The 12,785-nt window shown below is 38.7% G+C and overlaps 1 protein-coding gene across 10 annotated transcripts in view; it reads right to left on the bottom strand.

The window, feature by feature from the left end:
* The window catches only part of col13a1 (collagen, type XIII, alpha 1), a 196,860-nt gene that overhangs the window by 106,666 nt on the left and 77,409 nt on the right, over positions 1–12,785 (bottom strand). For all 10 annotated transcript variants that reach the window (XM_041789686.1, XM_041789694.1, XM_041789688.1 and 7 more), the window contains exon 3: positions 3,153–3,160. In XM_041789686.1, coding sequence (XP_041645620.1) covers positions 3,153–3,160 — 8 coding nt within the window. The remainder of the gene's footprint in view (positions 1–3,152; positions 3,161–12,785) is intronic.

Raw genomic sequence — 12,785 nt, 5'->3', positions numbered from 1 at the left:
ACAGAAGTTTGGGGTGCAGAGGTAAGATCAGCCAATCAGAGACATCACCATGTCATTCTTCGATTGTGGGTAATGTAGTCCTGTTGACTGGGATCTCCAATAAACCCTATAAGTGAATTATTTATGCCCAGTGGATTTTTCCCAGTTGGCAAAGCAAGCAAAACATGAAATAACCAATCTTTGACCTTTTGAGTCATATTAAACTGGGAATCAATGTTGTTTTCCAAAAAAGAACAAAAATAGAAAATGGTTTAATTTTCATCTTTTGCTTTGGTGTTCAGATCAAAGAAAAAAAGATCAGAGAGTGGAACACTGGTGATATAACATTCTTTTTTCTTTATTTGTGACCTGCTGCAGGCGCTGTGAAAAAAGTATGTTATATCATCAATGTTCCAATCTTTGATCTTCCTTTGATCCCAATGTAGAACTGCAGAGTCAAACAGATCATTCATTTGTTTTTTTGTTTTCTTTTTTTCTTTTTTTTTCCAAAAAAGAATAAAAAAGCTGTTTGAACTTTTATTTTTTTACTTTTGCATTCACATCAAAAAAGGGAGATCAAAGAATGAAACACTGGTGATGTAACATTCTTTTTTCTTTATGTGTGACCTGCTGTAGGCGCTGTGAAAAAAGTATATCATCAATGTTCCTATCTTTAATCATCCTTTGATCCAAATGTAGAACTGCAGAGTCAAACAGAACATTCATTTATGCTTTTTGTTTTGTTTTTCTCTCTTTTTTTGTTTCCCAAGAAGAATCAAAATAACTGGTTGAATTTGTATCTTTTTACTTTTGCATTCACATAAAAGAAAGGAGATCAAAGAATGGAACACTGGTGATGTAACATTCTTTTTTCACTTTTTTTTAAAAGAAGGTTATATCACCAATGTTCCTATCTTTGAGCTCCTTTTTTGAAACTTCCATTATCTATTCATTTCTATAAAAAAAAAAAACATAAATAGTAAAAAACTGAAGAAAAAAAAAGGTTTTTTTCAGTGCGCAAAGGTGCCTAGGGCATGGGTTTCTTTCTTTTGCTTTCCTGTTTGGATTTATCATTTGAAATAAATAAACTGATCCTGAACCATGTTTCCACAGGACAGTTTTGCAGCTGATTTGAAAGATGAGGAAACAACACCAGAGGAGTGAATGATGACAGTTTATAAGGAGTCCAGACAGCATGGACAGGCTTTATGGGGACACTAGAGAGAGGCTCTAACTGAAAGGTGGATGGCTGGGATTTGTTGATAAGGTCAGAAATTTCCCTAACAGGAAAGATTGAAACTTGAAAGTAAGCAAGAAAGAGGAAACCAGAAAGGATGAACTGTAGAAGGAGTTCAAAAACGCGCTGCCTTGGTTGTAGTCATTTTTAATTCACAGGCTGACATTTCAGTGCTGAAGTTCTACATATTGTACCTTTAATACCTGCCGACAGCCTTTAGTTAGACCGTCTCCCTCCTGCGCCTTGATGGCACAAGGTTTAGGAACACGACTCCAAACATCTGGCCACTATGAGTTTGACTTTTGTACGTCTGCGTCAGTGTGAAAATGTCCTCTGCCAAGTCTGCCTCCCTGGAAAGTTTGAGGTATAGTTCCTACAGACAAAGGTCAAACAGCGAGGCGGATTTTCCAACCTCACTGTACCTCTACAGGATTTCAGAGTTTTAGAGACATGGTCTGATTTCATAGTCTTACTCTACATCTGACATAACCTGCAGTACAACAAAACCTAATGTCCATACGCAAGTGTTTAAGCTCAGTATGTAAATCCTGCCACCAGGGGGCTCTGAATCAAAAAAGTACCAAAACTAACAAGTAGAAATGTGCTGCTCAGCTTCGCCTGTCTCATAGTGTGAGTCAGGAGGGCCTTTTTCAGCATTTTTTATGTGAGATTCATCTATGAAACAAAAACGCTGGTTTAGTAAATACACCTTATGGAAAACCGCTGAAAAAGTGGCGGTTTGTAGAGCTGAGCAGCATTATAGCCTTCAGGGATCAGAGGATACACATTCAGAGGTGTCAGTCTGTTAACAGAGACCACAGTCTGCAGTGTTCTTCACACACCTCATTTCTACACTGAGTTGCAAAACCACATTGTAAATTTTTGTTTCTTGTCGTTTGGTCGGTGTATTTTACAGCCAATGAATTTGGGATTTTAAATGAAAAATCCAAACAACAATCTAGGGGGAAAAACATGAAAAATATACCCATGGTCCTTTCAGGCAGATCATTTTAAACTAGAAATCAGAAAATTGAAAACAGAAAAATGTACTTATTTGTTTTCTTTTTCCTCATATTTTTCAAAAGTAATGAACATGTGAAAAGCAGTTTTGTTTTTCCATCTTACTTTCATGTTCTGACTAAAAGGAAGATCAAAGAACGGAACACATGATGTAACATTCCTTTTTCACAACACCTGCACCAAACCATACATAAAGGAAAAAGAATGTTGCATCATTACTGTTCCATTCTTTGATTTCCTTTTTTGATCCATTTTTCATTCCCTTTGGAAAAAGGAGAAACAAACCCTTTTTTGTTACTGAATTTAACCTGAACTGCCTGAAAGAGCTAGAGGAGGTTTTTCTTCCTTGTTTTGTTTTTCTAAAAGCTCACTGGGAACAGCTTGTTTCTTAATTTTGGATTTCTCCCTCAAATTAAAACACTGTTCGCTGTAAATAAAACGACCCTACATTCTGGTCACTTCCTGTTTTGAACACTGCAACTCTCACCTTATTGGTCTCCCCAACTAACCTCTTCAGAATCCCTCAAACCAGTCCACAATCCTCCAGTAATCCCATCACTCCTGTCCTTCAGCTGCTCCACTGACTCCTGGTCAACTACCCCCTTAACTAACTCTAACATTCTGCCTTTAAGGCCAGACCTCTATCACTTTGATGCTGTGTCCATAATCCAATCCAGTCCCAGATCTATCATTCTACACTGGAAAATTCAGTCTGTCAACCTATGGAATATCTCAGCCATGCAATAACGAAATGTACCAACTCACAGCTTCATTTATCACATCTTTACTACATCAGCATCAACATGATGAAGATGATGGAGTGAATGTTTCACTTTGTTTACAACAAACCAAGGTGCAAAAAGCCAGAGGGTTACTTTACCACATGCAGGTCACAAAGTGGATCAGGGTTACTTACTGGAGGTCCTGTAAGACAAAAGAGAGAGACAGAGAAAACATTTAGATTATAAGAAACCAATATGGCTGATGGTCAGTTCATGATAAATACAGAGAGCAGGCCTGTGTGCAGGTAAAACCAGTTCTGATTCCTGTACCCTGCAGCCTTTCTCTCTTCTCTTGCTCACACAGAGGGCTTAAATTTGGAAAAATAAGTGACATTATTGCCAGAATTTCCCCTCTGGGGGATCAATAAAGTATTATAAAATGTAAAGTATCATCTTATTATCTTTTCTTATCTTTTTTTATCTATCTTTATCTATCTTTATTTATCTTATCTTGAAAGGAAATCCTTTCGCCTGATATTAGGGTTGTAATTTTACACGCATTTTAAAAATTCTTCATGAAACTGATTTTTCAACAAACACAAGTATTAAATCAATTTATTTTATAACCGATTCAATATAAGAAATACTGCACCTTGATTTAAATTAATTGTCCAGCCTTACGCACCAAGACAGCAAAATGTTAATCTCACCTTGTCAATGTATTTTACCATAGATGGATTTTTATTTTGAGATTAGAAATCCTCAATCAAGAAACAAGCAGTTTTCTAATTCCTGTTAAAATCTTGGAAGACAAAATATGGAAAAAGGAATTTCAGACCATTCATATCAAAGTGGTAATTTAAAAAACTGAAAACAAACTGTTTTTCACTTCTTGATTTTGTTTGTTATTTCTTTTTATGTTTTCCAAAAAGAACTGAAAAAAAAGAAAAAAGGTTGGTTCTTTGATCTGATTGTTTTTGTTTTCTGAACAAAGTGTAGGATCAAAGAACATCACACATTCTTTTATTTACAACACCTGCATCAGCCGTACATGTAGACAAAAGAATGTTACATCATCAGTGTTCTTTTCTTTGATCTTCCTCCAAAAAACAATGAGATGAAAGTCTTGTTTTTCCCACTTTGTAATTCTTTTTGAAAATAAAAGAAAAAAGAAACAGAAAATATGTTTGATTTCCCTTCATTGATTCCTTATGGAATGAGCCCAGTAGTGTATTTAATGGCTGACAGATTCTTCAAATAGAAATGAGGAATCCAAAATAAAAAAGCAAGCTTTGAATTGAATTAAAACATGAAAACATTTGTTTTTCAACTTATTTTTTTGTGCTTTGATTGAAAAAGGAAGATCAAAGATCTGGACACTGGTGATGTAGCAGTCTTTTTTAACAACACATGCTGTCGGCCACACATCAGATAAAAAGAATGTTACATCTCCGGTGTTTTGTTTGGTGATGTTCCTGTTCTTATGGACCCCCCGCCAAGAGCCCAAGGGCTCAGTGTAGCTTATGATAAACTAATTTTTGCTTTGAAATATGAAATCCAAAATCAAGAAAACAAGACCATCCTTGGGGTCATGTTCCATGTCTTTTTTCTCTACAGTTAAAGAGAAGTTGGAAAACAGCTTGTCTCTTGATTTTTCATTTCAAATTGGAAATCTGTTAGCTATAGAATACAATGACCCGTCCTAAAAACATGTATTTCAAAGGAATGGCATATCTTACAGCTCCTACACAGCCAGTCTAGACCTTTCTCCAAAGACCCGTCATGTCTAATCATTGCAGTGTAAACCACAGTATCAGTTTCTGGGCCCTCGATCATCATGCCTCTGAGTGGCTCCATGCGTGGCCCCTGGGGACTGCCATACTGAGCCCTGAAACCTCCAAATATTTCACTACCCTGGCAGAGCGATGGATAGTCGGCCTTCCAATCAGATGGGAGAGAAGGAGGGAGAAGCCAGAGGCTACATCATCCTGAGGCTGCAGAGCAGCATCGTCCCTGAGACTTTCCACCACACCCAGTCCACATGAATGTAACACTCTTGGCCTGAGCAGAGACTTTTTTTTATTTGCTCATACGCTCCAACTCCCAAGGTGCACTGCTGCCGTCGGTCTGCATGAGCAAGACATTCCTGCATAAACAACTAGCAGCAGATCCTCTTCTACTTTTTTTGTTCCAGCTCTTATGAAAAAGGTCTTTTGTCTGAGATGTGTTGCTGCCATCAATTTAAAATGAGCTAATATTTTCCATTAAAAGGGGAAATGTCTCTGTTTTCACATCTGATATGTTCTTTGTGCTCTATTGTGAATAAAATATGGTTTAATGTGATTTGCTAATCATTGACTTTTGTTCTGATTTACATTTTAAACAGCGACCCAACTTTTTTGAAACTGGGGTTGTTATGAGTAAGATGGGGCTCCAAGGGTCAAGGCAGATATCCAGTCCTCTATAAGACAATGGGACTCATCTGTTCAGTGAGGTTCTGGTCCTGTTTTATAAGTACCTCCAGACTGAGGACCTTATTAAACCTCTTCATTGTGGCTCCTAAAGGCTCATCAAAAGCACATGGGAAGGTGAGGCGGCCCACGAGTCTCACCGCCACGTTAAATGGACCTTTCACAAACAGGATCCCGCTCAGCTGTGACCTTATCACGAGCGCAGAGAGAGATACGGGAGTCATCTGACAAAATCAATTACTGCTGAACAGGGTCAGCGCTGACTAAAGGTGTATTACGTCAATCACAGCAAGGTGGGGAAAATCACTCCTGACAAATCTCTTCTGTGAAATGTCAGATCAGATCTGTGCTTTTTCATGATGGCTTTTCTGTCTGCTCTGCAGCATACAGCCCTGCTGTCTGCTCACTTTGTTCACTTTATTCTTTGCAAACTGACATTTGTTCAGACTAGGACAGAAGACACGTTTAAAAAGCAGGAGAGGAAGGGATTCATGAACAACTCTATTGTGAAAGCTTGGTAAAAGTGAGGAAAATAAGGCATTAAGAATTGCTCCAAGGCCAACAGGCAGTACAAGTGTCATGGGTCGCTCTCTTAAAACAGAAGAAAGACATGCTTGTAAACCACACGGCCCCCCCTCCTCTGCTGCAGACACATCTGACTTCTCAGGTGCTGTTTTGGTCCCACAGAGCCGGGGGCAAACAAACACCACAGCGAAAGGAAGCTTATGAACTAAAGCTGGTGTTTCACTGCAGATTTTCTGAGCTAAACCTCTTCCTTTTCTGTAGATCTCTGGATTAAAGATGAAGTGTGTGATATTCAGTGTCTGTTAGTGCACATCACTCTATCCAGAGGAGACAATGAAATTCTATCATACACACATCATCTCAGTCGACTTCCAGGCCCAATGACTCTGGCTCAGTTCCTCCTACAGACTTTATTTTGGCTTTAAGGAGAAGACAAATTATTCAGCTGTAACATTTATGCTGGATTCCATTTTTGCTATCTTTTACAGATTTTAAATAATAACTGTTAATTTCTAATGAGGATGTCAGACTTCAACAATGTGTGTGTGTATTTGATAGGATGTAAAAAGCTCAACTACCGTATTATAGCCGGTAAGGAGATCTCAACTACCATTCTGTAGCTAGTAGATGATCTCAACTACAGTGTTATGGTAGAGGTTGATCTCATCTACCATATTACAGTTGGTAGTTAAATTCAATTACTGTATTATAGCTGGAGGATTATGTCAGATATCATTTTATAACTGGTAGATGTTGTCAACTACCGTATAACAGCTAGTAGTTGATCTCAACTACCATATTATACCTGGTAGTTGATCACAAATACAATATTATAGGTAATTTTTGAACTCAACTGCCATATTTTAGCTAGTAGATGATCTCAACTCCTGTATTATAGGTTAATAAATGATCTCATCTACCATATTCTAGCTGGAAGATGATGCCAAATACCGTATAATAGCTAGTAGTTGATCTAAACTACCATATCTGGTTAAATAAAGGTTAAATGAATTGCATCATAACTGGCAAATGATCTAATCTATTGTATTATAGCTGGAAGCTGATCACAACTACTCTACTGTATTATAGATGGAAGATGATGTCAACTACCATATTACATGTAGTAGTTAATCTTCACTACCATGTTTTAGATAATAGTTGATCACATCTACCACATTATAGCTAGTAGATGGTCTCATTTACCGTATTATAGCGGTAGACCATGTCAACTACCATTTTACAGCTAGTAGTTGATCATAACTACTGTATTATAGGTAATAGCAGATCACAAATACCATATAATAGTTGGTAGATGATGCCAACTACCGTGTTATAGCAGTTGTTGATCATAACTACCGTATTACAGGTAATAGTTACACTCAAATACCATGTAATATATTGTAGATAATGCCAACTACCGCATTATAGCTGGAAGTTGATCTCAACTAATGTAATGCAGCTATATATATGCAAACTCAATATGGTGATAACTGTGTGAGTTTGAGTGTGTGTGATATTTGAAACTGCATTGCTGCCATTCTTGGCCAGGCCTCCCTCGATAAAGAGATCTTCGATCTCATTGGGACCAACCTGGTTAAATAAAGGTAAAATAAATGTAAAAATTTATTTTGGTAATTAAAGAGTGACACAACTGCGCAGAAACTTTTTTGACTTGTATGAACAAATGTGCAATTATTGTAGAGGAAACCATTCTCCCTCTTTAAAGGTTTTTAAAACAGACTCCAGCTTTCAGAATATTATGAACTGAGTTATATTCTGGATTTTATGGTATTGACTAGTGTTGTACTCAAGACCACGCTACCCCAGAACAAGAAGTGCCTGAGACCAGAGTGCACCGAGACCTAGTCAAGACCAAGATCATAAAAATCCATTTTAAAAAAACATGACAAGGTTGAACAATTAAAGAGCACTCTCTCTCTTTGATTTTAGTTTTCTTTTAAATTAATTTGGCAAATAAAAACAAGCCGTCTGCAACTCTTTCAAAGCACAACATGCAAAAATCTCAAATCTTAACAAATTTGTTCTGCTAGCCAGAGTTTTTGCAGGTGTACCTATTTGTTGTTTTAGCAAGTTTTTCTCCTTATTGTCACATTAATGAAGTCGAAGAATAGCAGATCAGTGCTAGTCTCATCCAAACTATCTTGATGGAAAATCCTGAGTCCAGCCAGTCAAACTGAGTAAAAATGCTCTCGAGACCGAGACAAGACCAAGGCTTTGAAAAAGATGTTCTTGAGACCAGTCTCAAGACCAAGACCATTCTCGAGCACTACAACACTAGTATTGACTGATGGACGGTTAACAGTTTTGGCATGCCTTGGATAGGGTCATGGATTTGGCCCTAGACGGACCTAAAACTGGCCACATTTTGATCTAAACTATCCAGGGCCTTGCAGGAGCTTCTGCTTTTCTAATAAACTTCCCACTTACTAAGTTAATGTTGGACCTGTTGTGATTAATTCACACTGACAGCCCTACTTTAGACAAATGCTTTACTTTTGTTCATATTAATCAAAATAAACTCTAATATCTATTTTGCACGAGTTAAAGTGCAGTCGCCGTTCAAACTTAACTCTCTGGATGAAATTTGCCCTGACGGTGCAGTAGCCCCTGTGAGATGATAATGTACTATTGTTTGGACTTTGTTTAATCAACATGCCACAGAGAATCCTCTTAGCCGTGTTTTATGTGGCTGTATTTCAAACACATGTCAGACATACAAGATACTGGTTTATTTCCTCTTTGGCTGCTTTCTGTGCTCATTAGACGTCTGATATCCAGCAGAGCTATGAGGCCTACGTTAATAAAAATCAGCTGAAACTTTCAGGACTCTAACTCTAAAACAAACAAGTGCTACCTAATTGGTCACACACTGTAAGCACCTTGGATTCTGTGAATTTAGAGTGATGGGATGGTTTTCACGTCATGAAGTCTCGGTTACAGCAGGGCATGGCCGCTCTGCTCGTTCCTGCATTTGTCATCCACTCCCGAAAGGGTAAGCTAAGACCTTCTATGCATGCAAGCGTAGGGAAAGCAAACATGGACGCTGGATTCCTGCTGCATTCTGGGCCTGCCATCACATCCTGTTGGCTGCAGCTCCTCACCCAAGAGTCTTACATACTGTAGAAAACCTTGATCCAAAGGCACTTTGGGAGGCCGGGGGACAGGGGGTTCAAATATAGAGCATGAAGTGGCGCCTGACCAGGGGCCGCTGAGGCAACAGCTTTACATGCTACAAGCAGTGGGCACCACATGAAACAAACCCTGCTCCCATAAACACTCTTAAAGGGAATGTGCTCGACTGCGTTGATATCATGTACTCCAAGCCTTCTCCTCTCCTGGGCTTAGCCAGCTAACTATGGCTGACACCTGTTCAGCTGCTTATGTAAGGACACTGGGAAGACATGGCCGGAAATGGAGATCTAATGTTGCATGCCAACATGCAAAGTCATGGGTGTTCCCCCCCGTTCCTGCTCCTGTTTGAGTCTGTCTGTGCGTTTACATGCACTGATCATTTGGATGTCTCACTGGACTGCTGTCCTCGTCCCAGTATACACGCACACTGGTTTATTTACTGATGTCTGACTAAGGCAGGTGGTGTTATGGCTCCTTCTAGTGCATTACTACTGGACCTTGTTTCAGTTGACTAGGGTTGCTAAATACTTTTAAAATCACACAACATATATGTTATGTATCAGTCCAGTTCCAAGCCCTAAAAGACCAAACCAGTTCCTCCTACAGACTTCGTTTTTACTTTAAGAAAAATGGATCTCGATTTCTATTCAGTATCCCTTAAATAGCAGAAGTTTTTTTTTAAACTGAAACAGAATGTCTGTCTTCTTCTCTGCCCCTCTAATGACTCTAAAACTTAAAACCAACCCTGAAACGACCCTTCTATTCTCAGTTTATTTGACCCTTCATGTTTCATAGAGTAAACTTGCTATGTGGCCCAGGGAGGGAAGGGGGGGGCACTCCATCTTTAGACTATCTCTGTCCCGGCATATGTGGAATTTCAGTTCTGAAAATATCCAGATCCAGAAACCCACCACAGTGTCCTCTTCGTCCTCTCAGATTCTCCAGTGGCTGTTTTTACTTCCATTTGGTGAACACCACAGACAGATCAGAGGAAATGAGTCAGACTGCTACAGATGGCAACCGAAAGACGGGACAGCAGCGAAGATGGCTGAGGCAGGTCTTCAGCCTGGCTTATAGTTGTATCAGCCACACAATTAACTCATTGAGTGCCAGCCCTTTAATAAAATGGAAAGTGGCTTGTGCCAGTGTTTTTGGCCATTTTGAGTCATCTTTCAAGACCCACAGAATATTTTGTACTATGACTCTGAAAACACCAAATAGTTCAAATGAAAGAAGAAACTCTCTTTTTCATCATGGAAAAAAACATTTGTTTGCACCTCATTCCATTCTTGATTTATCTGAAGTTGAATAGAGGCTAGTTTCACCAAAAAGACCACTTTTTCACTAGAAAGCTGAGAAAAATGCATTTTTGTGAAAGAGAGTCTGTCAAGCAGAACAGTGATCTGAATTTTAGAATTTTGCCTTCGATGACATAAAAGACATCTGAAAATTGTATTACAAATGTTGTTTTATTGTAAAATAAATAACAATGCTTCCAGTCACTGTCATGCCATTCACACTCTGGAGCTGGACAGCCTCCACGGGACCCCCCATACGCCCACGTCCTCTCCTGCTTGTCGCTCTATGTATCCAGCTTATTCCTCCGATGCACGGCGGGGACCTCGCGGCATTCTTTAGCCTCTTGGCTGGCCGAGGCAGATCAATGAAAGCACCGATCCCTGGATTTGCTGTTGTTAAGTTCAGTTTCAGTGAGTAAGCGATTTCTCAGGCAAAAGTTTCAAGTTTCTTCCAGCGTCTAAGTTAGAACTTTTAGCTTAGATTACTTCCGTAACGATCGCTCTGCTCTTTGACCCCAGGGTCTCCACCTCAGATGTTTGATCTTCCGTCTCTTCTGACTGTAGTGTTCCAACTACGTATTCCAGAAGCCCCAAAATTACTCAAAGGGAGCGTATGAGCGCCCCCTTGTGCCGGCCGCCAAAAAACCACTTTGACGTATATATACGTCTATGGCACTCAAGCGTTGGTTTTTAAATGAAGTATATATACATCAATGGCACTCAGTGAGTTAATTGTGAATAACTGGTACCCTTCTTCAAACCAGAACAGACGAAAAAATCAGCATAGCTCATCTCTCTATTATTATTAGAACACAGATATACCAACAATCCTTCACTTGACTGTCCTTTTTTGGCATCTTTTGAAGAAGTTGTAGGCACTGGCGAGGACCAAGGGTTCCTCGCACGTTTCACCCACTTCTCCAAAGTTGCCAATCACGCTCTACTATTTAACAAAAATGAAGGAAAAAGCCACCAACATCCAAAGTTTCCATACTGAAGAAGATTTCATCATTTCAAGCTTATGAAACATTATATCCTCTATGTTTGATGACGTCATCTTTTAGCTTGTAAAACATTCCATCCTTGCCTTTGAGGATGATGTCATCCTAAAAGCTTGTGAAACATTTCATCCTCTAAATGTGATGATGTGATGCCTGAAAGCATAAAAAACATTCATGATCTACCATTAATAATGTCATCCTTGAAAGCTCATAAAATATTCCATCCTCTGCCTTTAATGATGTCATCCTTGAAAGCTTATAAAACATTGCGTTATTGTCTTTTAACACAATGCCACTCTTTAAAGCTTGTAAACATCCCACCCTTGTCTTTGAAGATTATGTCACTCTTTAAAGCTTACAAAACATTCTGTCCTTGCCTTTGAACATGATGTCATCATTTAAAGCTTCTAAAACATTCCCTCCTTTCCTTTGAGGATACTGTTATTCCTTATAAAACATTTCAACCTCTTCCTTTGATAATGTCATCTCTTGAAGGCTTATGAAACCTTCCATCCTTGCCTTTGCACATGTCACTCTTTTAAACTTATAATCATTCTAGCATTGCATTTGATAATGTGATTCTTTAAAGCTTAAAAAACATTTCATCCTTGCCTTTGAAGATAATGCCATCCTTTAAATCTTGTAAAACCTTACATCTTCTGCATATGATTATGCCATTCTTCAAAGCTTATAAAACATTCCATCCTCTGCCTTATGATGCCACACTTTAAAGCTTATAAAACATTCCATTCTGGCCTTTGGTCATGTCATTCTCCAAAGGGTAAAAACATTTAATCCTGAGTGTTAATAATGATGTCACCCTTTAAAATTTTTTCCAACATTTCATCCTTGACTTCAAAAGATATCTTTTAAAGCTAATAAAACATTCCTTCCTCTGTCTGTGATGAAGTCTTACCCTTTAAAAATGATAAAACATTCCATTCTTGCCTTAGAAGGTGATGTCATCCATTAAAGCTTATAAAACATTCCATCCTCTGCCAACATGGCATGATCTTTACAGCCCTTAACAGTGCATTTCTGTGTTTTCATAAGGACAAAGACGTTTTTGACATACTGAGTGTGGAAGGGATTAACGTCTGTTTTCAAAAAAACCTGCCTACACGTGGACTAGGACTTGGACTTTTACAAATGGAGAGAAAAGTTTACTTTTTCTGTTTGGTTTGTTTTTGCAGGGCTAAAACTTGAGACCTCCTCATTTATCATAAAGCTGCAGTGCAGGCTGAAGCTATGCAGGTCTGTAACTCTGTAGTAATCAGGATTTAGAGGGGGTTTACACTGTAAATCAGAGAGCTTGGACCAGTAAGTCTCCTGATGAATTGTGCAGGTGGTTTAAGGTGAGTCTGAGATCTTATTCTGCG

The sequence above is a fragment of the Cheilinus undulatus genome, linkage group 6, assembly GCF_018320785.1.
Source record: "Cheilinus undulatus linkage group 6, ASM1832078v1, whole genome shotgun sequence".
Lineage (NCBI taxonomy): Eukaryota > Metazoa > Chordata > Actinopteri > Labriformes > Labridae > Cheilinus > Cheilinus undulatus.
This window is presented reverse-complemented; position numbering and strand designations above follow the sequence as displayed.